Source organism: Chenopodium album, chromosome 13 (genome assembly GCF_948465745.1).
Source record: "Chenopodium album chromosome 13, dcCheAlbu1.1, whole genome shotgun sequence".
Classification (NCBI taxonomy): domain Eukaryota; kingdom Viridiplantae; phylum Streptophyta; class Magnoliopsida; order Caryophyllales; family Amaranthaceae; genus Chenopodium; species Chenopodium album.
The window spans coordinates 7580643-7601191 of record NC_137846.1 but is presented as its reverse complement, the minus strand read 5'-3'; the positions used below and the strand labels follow the sequence as shown (position 1 = coordinate 7601191).

The window sequence follows — 20549 nt, the reverse complement described above, 5'->3', positions numbered from 1 at the left end:
ATCATATTAATCACTTTTATGAATAAATATGTTCCTATTATTGTTGCTTCTAATGTAAGATCTACATTAATCAATCAGTCACAACTTGTTTGTGATGTGATTTTTATTTAGTTGTTCACATTAAGCATCTATTCAACCAGAAACTATGATGAATTTCAGTTGATTGATCTATTTTGTTTCTGCTGTTTTATTTTAGATATTGTCAGTGTAATCTCAATTAAAAACTAGTTTCCCCCTAAAATTCCAGTCCCTGTGTCCCTAATTGTTTGTTTCATTTGACTTTTTACGATTTTGGACACAAGTATAAAAACGCACCTATCTCTATTTTCATAAGCGAAGAAATTACTTTATGAAACTTGATATTTCCTACGTTTTTTTTTAAGTTGACATGTTTTGACTTTGACACTATTCACAAATCCTATTTTGACTACCTTTGTAACTAAAAAAAAAAACAAATGAAATATTGATTCAATATAAAATTAGACGAATCCAACAATATACCACATGACCATTTTATCTCGTATAGATTAATGAATATAAAATTGAAGTTATTAATCTATACTTACATGAAGCCAACAAATAGGGACAAAGGGAGCAATAAGCTTGTATTATGTCACAAAAAATAACAAATATAGACAAAAATCATCAACTTAAAAAGATATTGTAATATCAATCAAGAAATAAAGCATACAATTACAAATTAGAACTAAATACACTAAAACATTAAGTAATTGTAATTATTGACCAACTCAATCACATGCTGGGTAAGAGAAATTACACCAATAAATAACCAATCAATCAAATCTCACTTCTATGTATTTTTTCATTGTTCTAAAAAACTACAGCAAAAGAAAAATCATACCGAAAGGATGGATCACAAGTCTATCTGACTGATAAAAGGATTAACAGGTTGTTAAAACAGCAAGAGGGACAACAATACTATGATGAGCATTGAGCCATGGACGCATATGTAGGCTCAATGTTCAGTCAGCAAAAACCTCAATAAGAAACAGAGCACAACAGAGAAAAATATTACTCAAACGACAAAGAAACATCAGACACCTCAATTACTGGACTGGTAAAGCCGCATATTAGAAGCGCCAGGCCTTAGGAGGCTACAAGCTTTAATTCCAAAAGATCAGTGCATCTTTCAAAAATTCTGATGCAGGAAATTTACAAGCCTCAAACTGCAATACTCTTTACTTGATAAAGACAGAGAGCAAATAATAAGCATAAATAATATCTGCAAAGCTTTCATCTTTGAACCTAGCTAAGCACTAGAGAATGCAGGTTATATTATTTAAATATCATTATAAATTCCATAACCAGTAAATCAGACCCTAACCATACAATCATACATCACAGTTTTCATGTCTTAAAAAAATTTCGTAGTAAAGCCTTGTCAGAATCACAGAGAGCATGATTTGAGAGTAAGTTGACAAATAAAGAAGAAGTATGAGCATCGGCTGCAAAGTTCTTGCTTCTCATGGTGGAGACTAGTTCCAAAGCCTTGCTTATATTCTTGCCGTAGATAGATCCTTTAATAATAGTGTTGTAGGTACACTCATTAGGTGAACATCCATTGTCCTCCATTTCCTCTACAAGTTTAGTAGCTTTATCCAGCAAACCCTCTCTGCAATATCCTTTTATAATTATATTGTAACTAAATACATCGGGCTGTAAGCAATTTGTTGGCAGAGAAGTGAAAATATCCACCGCTTCTCTAAGGCGGTTAGCTTCACACAAACCATCCATTAGGATACTGTATGTAACAATATTAGGGACCACTCCTGTATTCTCCATTTGCTTTAGTGTTGAAATCGCCTCGTCAATTTGTCCATTCTTACACATGCCGTCAAGTAATGAATTAAAAGTTATTACATCTGGCTTTTTTTTTTTTTTTTTTTTTTTTTTTTTTTTTTTTGAGGAAACATATATTGAAAAATTTAATCTAATTACTCTACACCATTTATGCAATGTGGTTATCAAAATTAAAATAAAAACCTCTACTACTCACTAAAATTATATTTTAAAGAAGTTGATTACAGAATACTAATTATCCTAAAGTAATATAAAATCAACTAAATTTTCATATTATGCCGGTCAAAGTGTGTCAACAAAGTTTAAGGACAAATGTATATCAGTTCATATATGGGTACTAACCTAAGCTAATATTTTCATTTTCTTATATAAAAACTCATATCTTATATATATATATATATATATATATATATATATATATATATATATATATATATATATATATATATATATATATATATATATATATATATATATATATATATGTATGTATATGTGTGTATGTGTGTGTGTGTGAGAACCAAGGTGAATAATAGGAACTAAGAACCAATCTTAGCCTTTGATCGCACTTAATCTGATGGCTCACGTTTCACCCGCATTCATTAATGGCTCGTAATTTTGCGATTTTTGTGACTTTTTCCCAGTTTTTTTAACTTTTAAGGCAATTTCATTTAATTTATGACTTATTTCATTTACTTTTACTAACTTTTTATTTACTTTTTAGAAATAAAACTGGAAAATACTTTACAAAGTTGAAATATTACGAAAATGCCATTAATGACACGGAAAACATGTGAGCCATCCGATTAACATGATTTAAGGGCCTAGATTAGTTCCTAGTTCTTTATTATAGCCTTGGTTCTCATTATAACTTGATTATATACATATATATATATATATATATATATTATATTTAATTCAATAACATTTATGCATTTGATATTGGTATAAATTAAAATTCAAGTTATTTTGTTACAAATATTTTTTTTGAATAAATTATTGTTGAATTAACACCATTCTTTATAATTTTTGTTGTAAAGTTTAATTATGACCGTGCATGGCACGGGACTTAACCTAGTTGGATTATAATAAAGTAAAAATTTAGACAAATCTAAACATGGTCCCAAAGGTATAAGTTGTCATAAGAGAGAGCATGTATAATGTCAAAATCTTAATGGTGCAAGCCAAATAGAGTAGTGATGTGAGGAAGCGATGTGAGCATCAGTGGCATACCTTTTGCTTCTCATAGCTGAAATTTTTTCCATGGAGGCGGATGCACAATGCTTCGTGCATCCCTTTTTTTTTAAAAAAAAAAGGCGGAATGAACATTTAGTTATTCAGTAAAGAACATACAGTTGTTTTGTAAAGAACATATAACTATTTTATAAAGAACATCACATATAGTTGTATTGTAATGAACATACGGTTGTTTTGTAAAAAACATATAGCTATTTTGTAAAAAAAAAAAACCCCGACTTTATGTTCTTTATATATATCTAAAGAACATTCATAATATTAAAATGAACATGATAATTAGAGGTGATCAATTTCGGCCTGGCCCGAAAATAGGGCAGGTCTGGACAAGCCTAAAAATGCATTTTTAGTTAAAAATTCAAACCCAACCCGAAAAAAGCTCGAAAAGCCCTCAACATTTTCCGGGTTTGGGCACGAGATATTATGTTAAGGTCCTGCCCGACCCGAATTTTTGATCACCTCTAATGATAATATAATGTAATCAACATTATTTTTTTTATTGAATCACCATAATCTAAAGACAAAATTCAAAGAACATTTCAAAATAAACAATTAACATTATGTCACAAATAAAAGTACATTATACTGACAATCAAAGAACATGAAGATAAAGAACATTATTTAACAGCATATTATATTCTTTACAATTCTATAACATGTTTTTTTTCACTTTAACTGAATGTTCTTTACATTTCTATACAATGTTCTTTACAATTCTATAACATGTTCTTTTCAATTTAACTAAATGTTCTTTCCGCTTTTTTTTTTTTTTTTTTTTTTTGGAAGGGATGCACCATGCGGATCGTGTATGCGCCAGCAGAAACCTTGCTAATACCCTTGGCTTTCAAAAACCCCCTGACAGATAATTAGATTGTATGTACATTCATCTGGAGGATATCCATACTCCTCCATTCTCCCTACCAATTCAATGGTGTCGTTCAGAAAACCATTTTCACAAAGTCCTTTGACAACTATATTATAAGTATAGACAGTTGGCAGTAAGCGCTTCTCTGTGAGCAGGGGCGGATCTATTCATGTGCATGGTGAGTCACGTGACTCACCAGCAAAAAAAAAAAAAAAAAAAAAAAAAAAAAAAAAAAAAAAAAACCTCCTATCTGAGATAGGCGGTCTCTTTGCTACTGGTATTGCTGTCGCCTACCTGAGTTAGCACTTTTCATATTTTTTTTTAAATATCAAAAAGACCTGTTATTCAGATAACCGGTCTCTTTTCTGCTAACATTGAATTTGAATATTTGTTGCGCTGCTTTCTTTTTTCATTAAAGAGACTAATTAAGTGATCAATTATTGATGGTGACTCACCAGTTCGAAAAAAATAGAATTGTACGGAGTGAAAAGAACATGTTATAGAATTGTAAACAGGTCCCTTAAGTTATTCACTTTTTTTTTTTTTTTTTTTTTTTTTTTTTTTTGTACTCCGTATAATTTTTTTAATAATTCTTGTTTATATTTATGCAACCAATTTTAATATTTTCCCATAAAGCTTATCAATTAAGTAAAAAATCATAAAGTTAATTTATGTAATAATTTTATAATACCATTTGTTTGTAACATGTTATTTATTTGGAGTACGTACTTTCGACTTGTAAGATTGAATTTTTAAGTACTATTGTACTATGGATTTTTATGTCCTATTTTTGGATTGAAATCATTTTGGTGAAATATATTTTTTATATATACACAATTTTTGGATTGAAACAAGTGATCAATTATTGATGGTGACTCACCAATTTGAAAATCCTGGATCCGCTACTGTTTGTGAGAGATGAGAAAGTATACAAAGCTTCTTGAAGTTACCCTGCTTCACACAAGCCATCAATTAGGATATTAAAAGCCTTGAGGTTAATGAAGGAATTGATAATAATTGATTAGTATGCATGAATGTTTAATTAATTATTTAGGGGCAAAATTATTATGATTATTTTAATAGGGATCCACATCTATCTTGTTTGTTGTGTGATTTATTCACAACTTGTTTGTCAAAAAAAAAGAAAAAAAAAACTTGTTTGTTATTTGATTTTAATTTGTATGCAATGTCCCTATTATTAATTAAATATGTATGGATTGGAGTATGATACTAAAAAATTATGAACTATTTATAAGATTTTAGTGGTTTTATACTTTTATGTGTTCATCTTGCTCTCAATTTTATTTCATAGGCGTATGATGCTTGAAAATTATGACCGCAATTTATTTCATGATCGAATTAAAGATCTTTTTTGGTGTCAATGTAGAATATGATCTAAATAAAGGGTATACAAATTGACAATATGGATCTTTGTTTGTTTCATTTGACTTTTTACGATTTTTTTTTTTTTTTTTTTTTTTTTTTTTACAACAGCAAATCACAAAACAACTAAGTGACAAAGCTATAAAGACTAATTCTACAAGAGTTTGCTAGATCGTGGGCCTTTTCTACCTGGTCCCTTCCTACCTTCCAGACAACACACGTCCTAAAAGCAGAAGCCAACTTCTGGATGTCCCTGATAGTCCACAAAATACTGACATCCGCTGATTGCTGATTACCAAGAATATGAACTAGAATTGAGGAATCAGAAAGCAAGAAGATACTAGGAAAACCTTTTGAAGTCGCCCATCTTACAGCCATCAAGCAAGCAAGCGCCTCCGCATGTAAAGTCGAGACCGCTTTGCAAAAATGACCTCCCCCATCTTGGAAAACATTACCATCCAAAGAAAAAGCCCAGCCTATCCCTGCATTGCCAGTTCCTTTCTTCCAAGAATCATCAAAAAGAATTGTTACCCCTTGTGTTGTGATCGATATATGGAGTAGATTATAGACCTCTATCCCCAAAGAGGCGTAGGAAAACCCCAGGGGTCCACTGTTCGCATTGTCTATCGCATGGGAGTCACTACCCTGTTTATCACGGAAAACATCAAGCTCCTCCATAGCCCTACCCATATGTTGCAGCCATACATCACCATCACCATCTTCCCCTCGGAAGACCCGGCCATTCCTGGTTATCCATAGGCACCACAGGATCACTATCATCGTGGTGATCCTATTGCTATGAATGTCATCCTCGCTATAAAAAAAAGCAGGATATAACTCTGAATCCATTGTCGCACAGGAGTAGATTCAGCAAGATTTAAGTTGAAAATAAGGGAACAATTGTTCCATGCGAACTGTGCCACTTCACACTCTCTAAATAGGTGTTGGAAGTCCTCTTCCTTCGCTCCACAGAATTCACATTCCATCTGAACTGGAATCCCCTTGTGGTGGAGATTGGCTTTGACTGCCAACCCATTCAAGAGCAGTTTCCAAAGGAAGAGGCTCCACTTTGGAGGGATATTTAACCTCCAAAGAATCTTCCGCACCTCCTTATACACAGAATGATAAGACTCCTTGACTTTCAACCCCTATAGAAATGCATACCCTGTCTTAGTTGTGTACCTTCCTGACTTATGATGAGGCCAATATAATAAGTCTTCACTCTGGTCATTTGACAATTCCATGCTTAAAATTTCCCTAGCACTTTCCCACTCAAAACTTGTCCTTACTAAGGGAATATCCCATCTTCTAGGACCATTGAGTAGGAAATCACTTACAAGACCCGCACCCACACCACTCAAAGGTTGGTTGGAAGCCATGACCGGTACCTTTCCATTGACCCACCTCATATTAGCAGACTTGATCCTTTCCCCAGAACCGACCTTTCAGGCAAACCCCTCAACCAAACTGTTAGCCACTGAGAACAAACCTCTCCTCCCCCAAGAAGGCGAAGGACCTAGCTTTAAACCCTTCCGGCCTGTAGTCAGAGAACTACCTTCTCTTTAATAAAGCACCCTCGAGGCCAACAGTTGAGGGTTGCAGTGCATTCTCTGGACTTGTCTAAATAACATTGCCTTGTTTAACGTACTCATTGATCTAATCCCCAAACCACCCATCCCCTTTGGTAGATGAAGAATGTCCTTCTTTATCCAATGCATTCCCTTTTCCCAATTTGAAGCCCAGAAGAACCTTGCGATGATGGAGTCGATTGCATTTGCCGTTGAAGCAGGTAATTTGAAGCACTTCATCACATGAGAGGAAATACTAATAAGGACAGAATTGATTAAAACGAGTTTAGCTGATTGTGAGATCCTGGCTGAGCTCCACTGCAAAATTCTGCTAGCAACCTTATCTACCAGAAAACGAAAATTATCCGCTCTTCTACTTGTGAAATCAACAGGGGCCCCCAAATAAGTCCCCAAGTTTTCTTTCTGTTCCATTTTCAGGATGTCTTTGAAACATTGTCGCTCCTGACTTGTAGTCGACGGACTAAAACGTATGAAAGATTTTTGAAGATTAAGTTGTTGACCTGATACCTTTTCAAAACGCCTTAGTAAGTCAGCTAAGTGGCTGCAAGAAGAAGACGTGGCCTTAAAGAAGATCATCGCATCATCTGCAAAAAACAAATGGGAGATAGATGGAGAACGTCTTGTTACTTTTATCCCTTTGATCAGATTAATGTCTTCCGCAAGCATAAGCATTCGTGACAGAATATCCATACAAAAAAGGAAAAGGTAAGGAGAAAGAGGATCTCCCTGACGAAGACCGCACTCAGGCTTAAAGGACTCTGAGACCCTTCCATTTACCAAAGACTTGTACGAAACAGTAGTAATGCACTACTCCACCATCGTATCCACTGGTCAGGAAAACCATAAGCTTTCAAAATTTTGAGGATAAAAATCCAACTAACTCGATCATAGGCCTTTGACATGTTAATCTTTAAAGCGGCCATTGGTGCCTTAATTCTTGTGCTTGAGATAACATGAGTAAGCTCTTGGCTAAGAAAAATGTTGTCTTCCACATATCTACCAGGGATGAAGGCGTGTTGAAACTCTGTAATCATGGACGGGGGAGAACCTTTCATTCTATTCACCATGCATTTCGTAATGCATTTATAAATTGTGTTGCAAAGACTAATGGGGCGGAAATGAGCTGCAACCTCCGGGTGATCTACTTTTGGTAGCATAACTAAGAAGGAGGCATTAAGCTCCTTCAACAAGAAACCAGTGTCAAAGAAGTGCTGAACCGCCTCAATAACCGATTTTCCGACTAAATCCCAATGAACATGAAAAAATTCGGCTATGATTCCATCCGGCCTTGGGGATTTGAGATGGTGAATAGAAAACATCGCCTTCCGAATTTCCTAACCAGTAAATGGTCTAACCAAAGCCAACACCTCTGAATATGCTAGTTGTGGAAGAACCATTTCACGAAAAAGCAAATCGATATCATCCTCAATCGGACTACCATACATCAAACTTGGAACAAAAACTTTTTTCAGAGAGCCTTGAATTAAATTTGCAATATCATCATGACCACTAAGCCATTCCCCATCATCATTTTTAAGGGTTAGAATTTCCTTTCTTTTTTGTCTCTGCTTAACCCTGTTGAAGAGTGTCGTCGAGGACATATCACCTTCTTTTACCCATTTATCTTTCAAACGTTGCTGCCAATAATGGAAATCCAATTTGCATTCAGGGATAATGTCATTTACCCCTTTAACATACTCCTCCCCTTCCTGGACTGATAATATGGCTTCTCCTTGGGTGCTTAAAGAGTTTGTGATGCTCCGCCAATTAACACCCCAAAAGGTGCGGTTATCTAAACACCATTTTTGAGCACTAGTCTTAAATAAATGAAGGTGTTTAGCCAAGACAAACATACTGGAACCATTCACGGCAGTGTCCCACATGTCAATAGCCATGTATAAAACCGCACCTATCTCTATTTTCATTAGCGAAGAAATTACTTTATGAAACTTGATACTTCCTACGTTTTTTTTAAGTTGATATGTTTTGACTTTGACACTATTCACAAATCCTATTTTGACTACCTTCGTGATTTATAGTTATGATAAAATATAGTATTGTAGAGTCTTGTAGGAACCATCTCAAAGTTTAATTTAATTTTAACTTATTCGGTAATTAGAGATGTAATCATTGAAATAGTGCGTTAGCAAACGTGAAAAACGATATATGTCAGCTAAAAAAACAAATGAAATATTGATTCAATATACAATGAGACGAATCAAACAATATAACACATGACCATATTATCTCGTATAGATTAACAAATATATAATTGAAGTTATTAATTAATACTTACATGAACCAAACAATTATGCACAGAGAATACGCTCAATATAGACAAAAATCAACATAAAAAGATATTGTAACACAAACATTAACTAAGTAATAAAGCATACAGTTACAAATAAGAACTAAATACACTCAAACATTAACTAAGTAATCGTAATTATTGACCAACTCAATCACATGCTGGGACGCTGGGTAAGAGAAATTACACCAATAAATAACCTTTAATCAATCAAATCTCACTTCTATGTACTGTATTTTTTCATTGTTCTAAAAAACTACAGCAAAAGAAAAATTATATGTAGGCTCAAAGTTTATCAGACTGATAACAGGATTAACAGGTTGTTAAAGCAACAAGAGAGACAACAATACTATGATGATCATTGAGCAATGAACTCAAATGTAGGCTCAAAGTTCAGTCAGTGAAAACCTCAATAAGAAACAGAGCACAACAGAGAAAAATATTACTCAAACGACAAAGAAACATCAGACACCTCAATTACTGGACTGGTAAAGCCGCATATTAGAAGCGCCAAGCCTTAGGAGGTTACAAGCTTTATTTCCAAAAGATCAGTGCATCTTTCAAAAATTCTGACGCATGAAATTTACAAAGCCTCCAACTGCAATACTCTTTACTTAATAAAGACAGAGTGCAAATAATAAACATTAATTATATCTAACGGGATCTGCAAAGCTTTCATCTTCGAACCTAGCTAAGCACTAGAGAATGCAGGTTATATAAATTAAATATCATTATAAATTCCATAACCAGTAAATCAGACCCTAACCATACAAGCATACATCACAGTTCTCATATCTTAAAAAAATTTCGAGGTAGAGCCTTGTCAGAATCGCAGACAGCATGATTTGAGAGTAAGTTGACAAATAAAGAAGAATGAGCATCGGCTGCAAAGTTCTTGCTTCTCATAGTGGAGACTAGTTCCAAAGCCTTGCTTATATTTTTGCCATGAATAGATCCTTTAATAATTATGTTGTAGGTACACTCATCAGGTGAAAATATCCTTTTATAATTATATTGTAACTAAACACATTGGGATGTAAGCACTTTGTTGGCAGAGAAGTGAAAATATCCACCGCTTCTCTAAGGCGCTTAGCTTCACACAAACCATCCATTAGGATATTGTAAGCACAAATATCAGGGACCACTACCGTATTCTCCATTTTCTTCATTGTTGCAATCACCTCATCAATTTGTGCATTCCTACACATGCCATCAAGCAATTATTGTGTATTCTCCGTATTCTCCATTAAGGCGGTTAGCTTCACACAAACCATTCATTAGGATGTTGTTAGTAAAAATATCAGGGACCACTCCAGTAGCCTCCATTTCCCTCATTGTTGCGATTGCCTCGTCAATTTGTCCATTCTTACATATGCCGTCAAGTAATGAATTAAAAGTTATTACATCTGGCTTTAGTCCATGAGCTTCCATTTCCTTGAAAAACTGGTGTGCAAGCTTGAGCTGATTGTCTTTGCACAAAGCATCTATAAGAGTGCTGTACGTGATAACATTAGGGGTTAATACGTTATAATACATATCTTGGAGCAGACCAAGAGCTTTGTCAATCTTTTTAGACTTGCAATAGCCATTGATTAAGCTGTTGTAAGTAACTACATTAGGTTTGCAGCCATTATCAACTATCAAATCCATAAGCTTTTCTGCCTCACCCATCTCACCACGTAAACAATACCCGTCTAACAGAGCACTGTAAGTGATGATATCGGGAACCAAACCTATCTGAGTCATGTATTCAAAAATGTCCCGTGCTTCACCAACCTTGCCATCTTTACAAAACATATCAATCAACATGTTGTAGGTCTCAACATTAGGAGTAATGTTGTTCCTCAACATCTCGGTCAGCATTTGTTGAGCCTCTTTCTGTTGCCCCAAAGTGCACAAACCTCGAATTAAGGTAGTAAAGGTGACAACATCAGGGGAAATTCCCTTGACTTTCATCTCCTTGAAAAGGCGGAGAGCCTGAGGTAATAACTGGTCTTTACAGAGACTATCAATGATGGTGTTGTAAATGACAACATCAGGCATACAATGGCCATAAGACTCCATATTTCTAAGGAGTTTGAGAGCACCGGCATTATCACCAGACCTACAGAGACCTTTGAAGATAGAACCATAGGTGACCAAATCAGGTTGGAAGCCAAGTTTGGGAATTTTATCCAACAAATGAACGGCTTTGTCAAATTGATGAGTATGAACGAAGCCGTTGATGAGGGTAGTAAAGGTGACAATATCAGGTTGATAACCAAGCTTAATGGTGTAAGAAACAAGGGATAACCCAAAATCAACAAAGTTCAAACGACAGTAGCAATTAGCAAGGATGTTAAGGGAGTAAATATTTGGAGGAACACCTAACCAATGGAGTTGCCTAGAAAGAGAAATGAAAGTGGAGAAAGGGGGGTGGGGTTTGATCTTACACATAGCACTCAATAAAATACAGAAATCAATAATAGAAGGAAGAGGTCGCATTGATTTCATATGATGGAAATGGGAAAGGGGGATTTCGACATTAGTAAACCCTAATTTGGATTGTTTTCTAACAAATTTCAGAAACAATTTGGGGTCATCAAAATCATGAGTAGCGTAATTAGAGTAATTTCGGCAAGGAAACAGAAATGAAAGCTGAAAAGAGGGGGAATTGAAGAGGGGAAAACTGAAATTGAAAAGGGGGAAAGGAATAGAGAAATGGGGAAGCTTACTTGTGAATCCGCCATGAAAGTGAAGAGGAAGAAGCTTGTTTGAAGTGGCGCCATGAAAATAAGGACGAAGAAAACCTTTGGCAACAACAACAGATCGAGACATCATCTGGAAACAATTATTCAGTTGGTTTATCCTTCTTCAAATGAAATGTTTCTGGGTTTTATTCTTGTGAACTCCTCCGTTGTTCCATATGGCGTAATACAGTAATTGCTAATTGTCACACTGTTTCAATTTTCAAAGTGTTAAGTTTGTTACAAATTTTAACAATGGCAAAGATTTGAGAGTGTTAATTTCAGTAAACATTTTATTTATACATAAAATTATGTATAAAATCCACTAAATTCTATTTTATACAAATTTAGTGGATTTTATACAAATTTAGTAGATTGTTTAATTTTTTTTTTATCTTAAAGCATATTAAGAGCATATTTGTATCATTAGTTACGAGACATATTCTTATGTCTCAAAAAAAATAAAAAAAATAAGGAACGCTTGAAGTAATAAATAGATCAAGCATTTAAAATTCTACCTAAAGTGATATTAATTCGAGTTTGCATGACAAAATCACGCGCCGATAAGTGTAGTTATCTTATCTAACGCCCCAAGGCGTTCTTTAGCTTCTGTCATCTAATAAATTTTCATCTGATAGTTTTTCATCTTACAAATTAGTGTACAAATAAGGTCAAAGTTTAATTAAAGCTAAAGATCGAATTTAATAAGGTAAACTAAACAGAGTACTTGTTTGAACTTTATAGTAAGATGGACGGAGAAATGGATTATAATTATACTACTCTACATCACCTAGCATTTCTTCTTTCATCAAGAGCAGACAGACGATAGTGGAAAGAAAAGCTATTTTCATATTAGAGTACAATGATCTTATATACTCCCTCCGTTACTTTTTACTCGCAACAAATTAGTAGTTTGCGGACTCCTAGGCAAAAGATGGTAAGTGTAATTAACAAAAAATAAGGGCATGTGTTTAATATTAATCCAACCCAAATAAATAAATAAAAAAACAACATCAATTACAACCACCTATCACTAGCAGCAGCACCACCTAGCACCATACCACCACCACCACCACCTAGCAGCACCACGACTTCGACCCAGCCCCACCCCCGATTTCGCCCACCTACAGCCCCGAAACCCACAACGTAACCCACGAACCCAGAACCACCATCCACAACCCCGAAACCACCACCTACAACCCCGAAAATTCGAACCACCAACCCACGAACCCAGAAAATTCAAACCACCAACCAAATCAACCCACGAACCCAGAAAATTCGAACCACCTACCCACGAATCCAGAAAATTCGAACCACCAACCCACCAACCCAGAAAATTCGAACCACCAACCAAACAACCAAAGAACCCAGAACCACCATCCACAACCCCGAAACCCACAACCCACGAACCCAGATCCACCACCCACAAGTCCACAACCTCGAAACCCACCACCCACCACCCACAACACTGAAACCCACAACCCACGAACCCCCAATCCCAAAATCCACAACCCACGAACTCGAACCCAAACCCATAACCCCAAAATCCGAAAATCCGAAACCCACAACTCTCTATCATCAATTAAAGCTTTAATTGGTCAAATTTAACCATCAAAACTCCAGATCTAGAGTTTTTATGGTTAAATTTAACCATAAAACCTTCAAATATGTGCTTCACCGCAATGACAAAACAACAAGAAGAGGAAGTGAGAGAAAACGGAGGCGGCCACAACAAAAGGGACATCGGCAGCAACTTCCGACGACGGTGGTGTACTGAGGTGAATTTCTGGGTGATGAACAAAGAATGGAGATTGGTGGTGGACTAGTGGTGGTTCCCAATCAAGATGAGAATGAATTTTTTTTTTAACAGAAGATGAGAATGAATTTAGATGGGAGAGTAATGATTTTGGGGAAATAATTAAGTTAGTTAATGTTAAGAGTTTAAATTATTAAGTTAAAATCAATAGTTTAATTAGGGTGTTTAGAAAAAAAAAATAAGGGTAATGTTGTAAAATAACACAAAAATACTTACCATAAAAGAAAAGAAATAAGTTTTGTTGCAAGTAATTTGTACCGGCTATTTTTAGTAATTGTTGCGAGTAAAAAGAAACGGAAGGAGTAGATTGGAGGGAAAAAAAAAAAAAAAAAAAAACCACATTCATCCGCTCCGCATGATCTTTCCATCACCCCCTAAATTCATCACCTCAGTTCATTTATAAACTTATTCATCATGTACGAGTTGTATCATGAAAATTCATCCGCTCCACTTGGTCATGAATCAGATTGCTCGAGTTGTATCATTAAAATTTTGTATAGTTATATCAACACTGGAGTTGGATAGGTCATCAAAGCATGGAACGGAGCTCAAAGGTACGAGCAGAGTGAACAGTCTCGGCGTTTCAAAGTGAATTACTGGCAATTCTGCATGGACTACAGAGAGCTACATCAGGCAGATTACATTCACAGAGAGCTACCTTTCATTTTGCCGCCTAAACTGGTTCCACTGGAAACCGAAAACACCATCAAAAGTATTTGGAAGTTCGCCTCACTTTCATATTGTAATATCAATGCTCAACATGTAGCGATAGTGATAAAGAAAACACTTTGTTACCTTTGTTCGCGGATCACTGAAACATTTTGCTCTCACAAGTCTTTTAATGTTTAACCACGTCTCTTTCAAACATTAGACTTAGAGGTCAAGAAAAATTAGACATTGTTGAATATCAATAGTCTAGCATCTAGCTAAAAAAGCCAAAGAAATTAATTACCATAGAACAAATCACTATCATTCACTGGTTAATTACATGTAGAAGATGTTAGCAACTGATCTAAATGCATACTAGATCACACAGTAGTCTGAGTCTTTAGTCAGGAACTCCAAAAGCCAGGGATAATTGATAGCTAATAAGAGCTGCTTAAAAACTCTAGGGAAAATCAACTACTGAACTTTCTTCCACCCTCTTACTTCTTACACACATCTACAGCACGCACAATAGAGAGATGAAAAGCATTCTCACACTTCAAAGACAAAAAGAATATATAGACAATTGATTATATTACCAGATAAATTGTTAGATTGAAATTGTAGGCTTGATTGGCCTCTTTCCTTCCATGGCATCTTTCTTCCTACGGCAGTTGGCACAAAGAAAGGGTCCCTCCCAGGGCTTTGATGAAGGAGAAAAGAATGTCCCAGAATTAAGAGATAGACCTTCATTTGCGGGATGATCTACTTGACAGATTGCACATCTAAAAATGCCAGAATCAGGGTTCATGGGAAAATCCTTCCCAAGCCTGTAGAATGACAAGGTAAACAGAATTAGTATATTTTTATTAAGACAAATTTTCAAGAATAAGCTCATTTTTTAGGCAAGGAAAAGGCACTACTAGGACAGAGCCTCTTGTAGGTCAACCCGGCACGGGTTGTAACTTATAAGCTAGGCCCTTTGAATTTTAATTTATTTTTGAAGAGAGAGGGGGGGGGGGGGGATAAGGAAATGTCCACTTCAAAAGTGTCCCCATAAGCACCATTATTGCTCTTGTAATAAAACTTAAAACATGTTGAACAAATCAAACCAACTAAACTTTGTGAATTATAAAACATTCAACCAAGATAATTACTAAAATAGTGTGGCATAAACATTCATTTTATAAAAGTGATTTTATAACATGCTAAATGGGTTCAGATATACTTGTTTTCCCCCTTTTTTTTTTAATCCAGAGACAAGTGCATTAAAGAGTGCAGGTAATCCTTACTTTGTCCTATCCCACGACAAATAAAATAATACTACGTATAAAACCTAGGCAAACCACTAAGTTTTGTCTTTGCACACACAAAAAAAAGAATATATTAGATTATTACAACACCTATAAAATTTGACCAGAATGTAAAATCGCTTCCTCCTAATTATTTATAGTGGTGGAAGGGCTTTCTTCTGTAGACATGCAATTTCAAACCAATATGATAAAGCAGTACACAATGATGTGTGATGTCAATTGTCTTGGATAACTGTGGAAAATGATACAACTTTCAGTAACAAGAGCTTATTCAAGTCAACTGTGGTAACCCTAACAGGTATGTTCATCTTTTCACTTATCAGGAACTTCAGAGCCTATCATCACTTTAGTTGGCCAAAAGTTCAATCTTTATCTAACCAAAAGAAAAGCAATGAAGCTAGAACTACTTGATTATCATAATATTCAAGCATATTTGAAAACTAATGAATGCATCTTCAATCTTGTTTAATGGAAATATTGTAAAAACCACAGAATTGCACTAATCCTATGCGGCATATTAAAGGCATTACACAACAAACGTTGTGGCACTACAATTTCTCCTAAAACTCATGTGCCACAATTACGATGTTGTCCTCGTAAGTTAGGACTACAAATCATAATGCAGCACCCAACTGTTTTGTTTGATGGAAGAGAGTTCATAACAACCATAGCAGCAAATTAGCATAAGATAGGCAAATTCAATGGAGTGGAAATTCTACGCACCCCTCTAACCCCTAGGTGTTGTCATAATATGTGATAGCTCCAGCAAAATATTCAAATCAGATAGTGAAAATATTCAGAAAGCAAAAGAAAGTGAAAGAAGGATAAACCTTTCTGCAAGCATAGCAGACCCCTCTTCAAACAACTCCTCCACAGCTCCCACGGCAGAAAGCTTAGATGATTTGCTTGCTAAATTATGAGATTTCTTTCCAAATAGCAGTCCACTCAGTCCATGATGCTTCTTTTGTGGTGCTGGGGGCAAGACGGGGTGCACAGAGGGAATAATGTCAACAACTACGCAGGTTGTATCATCCTTCAGACCTCTTGACCTTAAAGCTTCCTGTACAGTGCCCAGTGTAAGTTTACTTAAAAATATGTCATCAAAATACGTTAATTGAACCAAAAACAAGGGAGTAAGTAACCTTAACAACCAGCTTTGCGGCAAGGTCAGCTGGAAGGCCTCGACAAGCTTTTGCAGCAGCATCAGACGATAAAGCATCCCAGATACCATCAGAAGCAATAATAAGCCTTCCTCCAGCATCAGAGAGCTGAAAGCACATAATGTTAATATGTCTCTGACAAAGATTTCAAACAAAGATATCAGTGAGGACTCAACACACACTAAAGACTCACTTTCACTTGTTTAACATGTGGTACAGGGACAATAAACTCTCCTACATCCGTATCACCAATTGATCTAGAAAGGCACAATCCTCCAGGCCAACAGCGGAGTGGACCAACCTGAAAAATTCCAGAGAATATCATTGTCAGGGGTAATAAAAGCATATTCTAGCTGACAATCTCCAGTACATGGACACCAAAAATATAACATCCAGAAGTTAAACCTCATTGCCCCCAAAGACATTAAGCCTTCCAACTTCACCCCCACTAGCTGTCACACGTGCCCTCTCTTCTTCATTTTCTTCCAAGCGATGATCCACAGTCAAGTCAGAAACAACACCGCCTTGTGTGTCTAGTATGCATCTAGAATCCCCAACAGATGCAACAGTCACAGTCCACCCATCTACCACGACAAAAGTAACTGTTGTCCCTGAACTTTCACCTAATAATTGAACAAGAATTAGATTGCCAGCACAAACATACCAACAGCAGTCTTATATCAACTAAAAAATTACTCAAAAAGTCATTACAAAACTAACCTTTCTGCTGGAACTCAATATCAGTTTTGACAAACCCAGCGACCAGGGCACGAGGAAGTGCCTGAAGCCACTCTTCCCTACTAGCACCTTCAGGAACAGCACTCAGAACATTGTTCAACAGGTGCTCCTTAGCAAATATAGCAGCTGATATGCCATTGTGACCATCAAATATCTACCCAGAAATCCAAAGTTCAGTAACTTTCAATCCATATCAACTGCAAAAAATACATTAACTAGTAACAATCCTAGTAATGAGCAGCAGATTACCGCAAAAACCGAAAAAGACGTAGAAGGATTCCCAGGAATTCTCTGGCAGTCAGTCTTTACAAGAAAATAATCCTCCCCTTTCTTGGCTAAGGCCGCTTGTCCATACCTAATTATCGGTTTCTCAACCTTCTCAGACCTAAGTTCACGACCGATCAGTGTCCCAAGCGGAACAAGAGGAGAACTTGCTGTAGATACTTCAGTCTGGCTCATTATAGTCTAAGTTTCAACATCTGTCAGCTCCCCTTTTACAACCCTGATGATTATACAAAATAATGTACATTTCAGTTATATCATATTTATTACTTCATATTCCGTATTATTGTAGTTAATATTCCTATTTTCGATACAATCAACACAAATTTAGTCTAATAAACAGCACAAATTGAATGAATTTCCACTGTTAAACTAAATGTTCCATAAAAGGTTATGACAGATACAGAAAAACTAGGCAAGGATTTCACCAGACCAAATTTTCAGTCTAATTGCCTGATATAGAAATTTCGCAACAAAATATCGCAGCATTATACTACAAACTACAATTTGCATTACACAGTTAACCTAAAAAATCAAAATGGTGAAAAAATCATAAACCCTAACACTTCCGAAATGGAAATTAATTAAACAGGCAAACAAAATTAAAGTTATCTTTACCCCTAAAATCAAGCAAACATCGAAAAAAAACAAAATCAATTCCTCCAATTACAACCAAAACACAAAAAATTAATCTCACATTCAACAGCAAAACAACATTACACAGCAATTAATCAGCGGAAAAAACATATCACCAAATTCGAAAGAAAAAAAAAAAAAAAAAAAACTTACAGATCGAAGAGAGATAAAGAGAAGTAAGTAGCATTTAAAGGAACTAAGAATTGAGATATTGAAGAGAGAGAAAGAGGAAGTGCGACATTGGCAAGATAGAGAGAGAAAGTAGAAAAGAAGCCAAAAAGAATGTAGAGAGAGAAAATGAGGGAGGTTGGGGTTGGGTTGGAGAAGACGCGGGTGTTGGGAGGATATTGAGGAGGTGGTGAGGTGGGGTTGGGTTAATGGATGATTATTTGGGCAAAAGTCAATTGATTTATGACATTTTTGTGGAGAAAATGAGTTGTAATCAGCTAATTATTTTATTTAATGGGGTTTAATCCAACTTTGGATCATCCATTGTTGTTCTCCAATATGTATGCCCCACCGCCAAAATCAATATACGCATTTAGAATGCGTTTAATTCACTTTATTTTTACTTTTTTAAAAAAAATATTTTATTGTACTTATTTTATATTTCCTCATATTACTAATGCTTACTCGGTTAGGGTCTGTTCATATTTACTAAATTGAGTCGAATTGAGCTGATATAAATATTTTATGAGAGAAGGAAATTAGGAGTTGAACTGAATCAAACTAAACTGATTGGAGCTGAACTGAATTGAACTGAACTAAAATTAAGCTGAAGTGAACATACTCTTAATGTAGAGATAGAAAGTATGGAATTTTTCAAACAAAATCAGGCTGTAAATGATGAGAAAAATGTATAAAAAAAATTGTCATTAAAAAAATAAAGTAAAAGTAAGTTGAACTTGAAAGAAAAAAACAAATGAAAAGTGTTAGATTAGAAAAATAAAATAAAATAAAATTGATCATATGTCATAATTAATAAAACTTTATATAACACATAAACATTGGCTGGCTAAGAATTAGGTGAAGGATCAATGAAATCAATTACATAATACTAAAGGCGAAACTTAGAGAACACTTGGCAAAATATTATAAAAAGTTTTCCCTCCAAAATCACTTACTAAAAAAAACTTATTGTAAATTATGACTTTTAGTTTGTATAAAATCTAAAATAAATGTCCTTAAATATCAAATTGTCCATTATAACTATTATATGTTTAATTAATTTCTTTCACAATATTTCATACTTTTTACTACTAAGTCTATTTATAATATTTATATCCATTATTTTTGGTAAAATTTATTGTCATTAGAATTATTTAATAACCGTGCAAGTTTAATCTAGTAAACAAAAAGGGTGGGTTTTATTATTAATCCAAAAAAAGGAAAAACCTGCCATCATAGTCGTTTATGGAGTACCATATTTTCTTGAAGAATTTTTTTCTTCTGTCTTTAATACTACCTCTGTTTCATAAAATCTGCAACAAAGGGGCTTGCACAATTCCCAAAGCAAAATTTCTTAAGCAAAGATTAGTAAACAAAATGGCATGTGATTAATTGGATGAGAGAGAAAATAACCCCACCACAACCACCCAAAACCCAGCCGACCAACTCACACCACCACCAAACCACTGCACTAGACCACCAACACCACCGGACCACCAACGAACGAAGCCCCACCTCACCACTACCAATCAACTCGCACCACCACCCTAAACCCATCCAACCAACTCGCACCACCACCAAAAACCCACCCAACCACCAACGAACCAAAACCCCAACTCACCACCAAAGAACCAAAACCCCCACTTACCACCACCAATGAACCCACCCCAGTCGCACGACCGCCAAATCGCACGACGACGACTTTGAAAATGGTGAAAGAGGCGGCGAACTGGCAGGGTGACGTGAAAGGGGTGAACAATGACGACGACTTTGAACAGGGTAACAGAGGCAGCGGTTGGTGGTGGTGGTGGTTTCGTGCTGTTGGTGGGAAACAAAGAGACTTGA

General features: G+C 35.4%; 2 protein-coding genes across 4 annotated transcripts; both read right to left on the bottom strand.

Annotated features, from left to right (window-relative positions):
- Window positions 1-1368: 1368 nt before the first annotated feature.
- On the bottom strand, window positions 1369-12144 carry LOC145574481 (uncharacterized). Its single transcript, XM_081632281.1, has 2 exons — window positions 10568-12144; window positions 1369-1824 (listed from the first exon to the last, which is right to left on the bottom strand). The coding sequence occupies exons 1-2, from the start codon at window positions 12038-12040 to the stop codon at window positions 1369-1371; spliced, it is 1929 nt and encodes a 642-aa protein (XP_081488407.1). The 5' UTR covers window positions 12041-12144.
- Window positions 12066-18926, bottom strand: LOC145574482 (putative protein phosphatase 2C 5). Of its 3 annotated transcripts, none has more exons than XM_081632285.1 (9): window positions 18690-18926; window positions 17868-18120; window positions 17601-17772; window positions 17286-17503; window positions 17074-17181; window positions 16863-16988; window positions 16551-16780; window positions 15007-15237; window positions 12066-12157 (listed from the first exon to the last, which is right to left on the bottom strand). In XM_081632285.1, the coding sequence occupies exons 2-8, from the start codon at window positions 18075-18077 to the stop codon at window positions 15018-15020; spliced, it is 1284 nt and encodes a 427-aa protein (XP_081488411.1). In that variant the 5' UTR covers window positions 18078-18120; window positions 18690-18926; the 3' UTR covers window positions 12066-12157; window positions 15007-15017. The 3 variants fall into 3 exon arrangements, with proteins under 3 accessions (XP_081488411.1, XP_081488410.1, XP_081488409.1); XM_081632284.1 differs by lacking the exon at window positions 12066-12157 and adding an exon at window positions 14686-14924; XM_081632283.1 differs by lacking the exon at window positions 12066-12157 and having other exon boundaries at window positions 14686-15237; window positions 18690-18925.
- Window positions 18927-20549: the final 1623 nt, after the last annotated feature.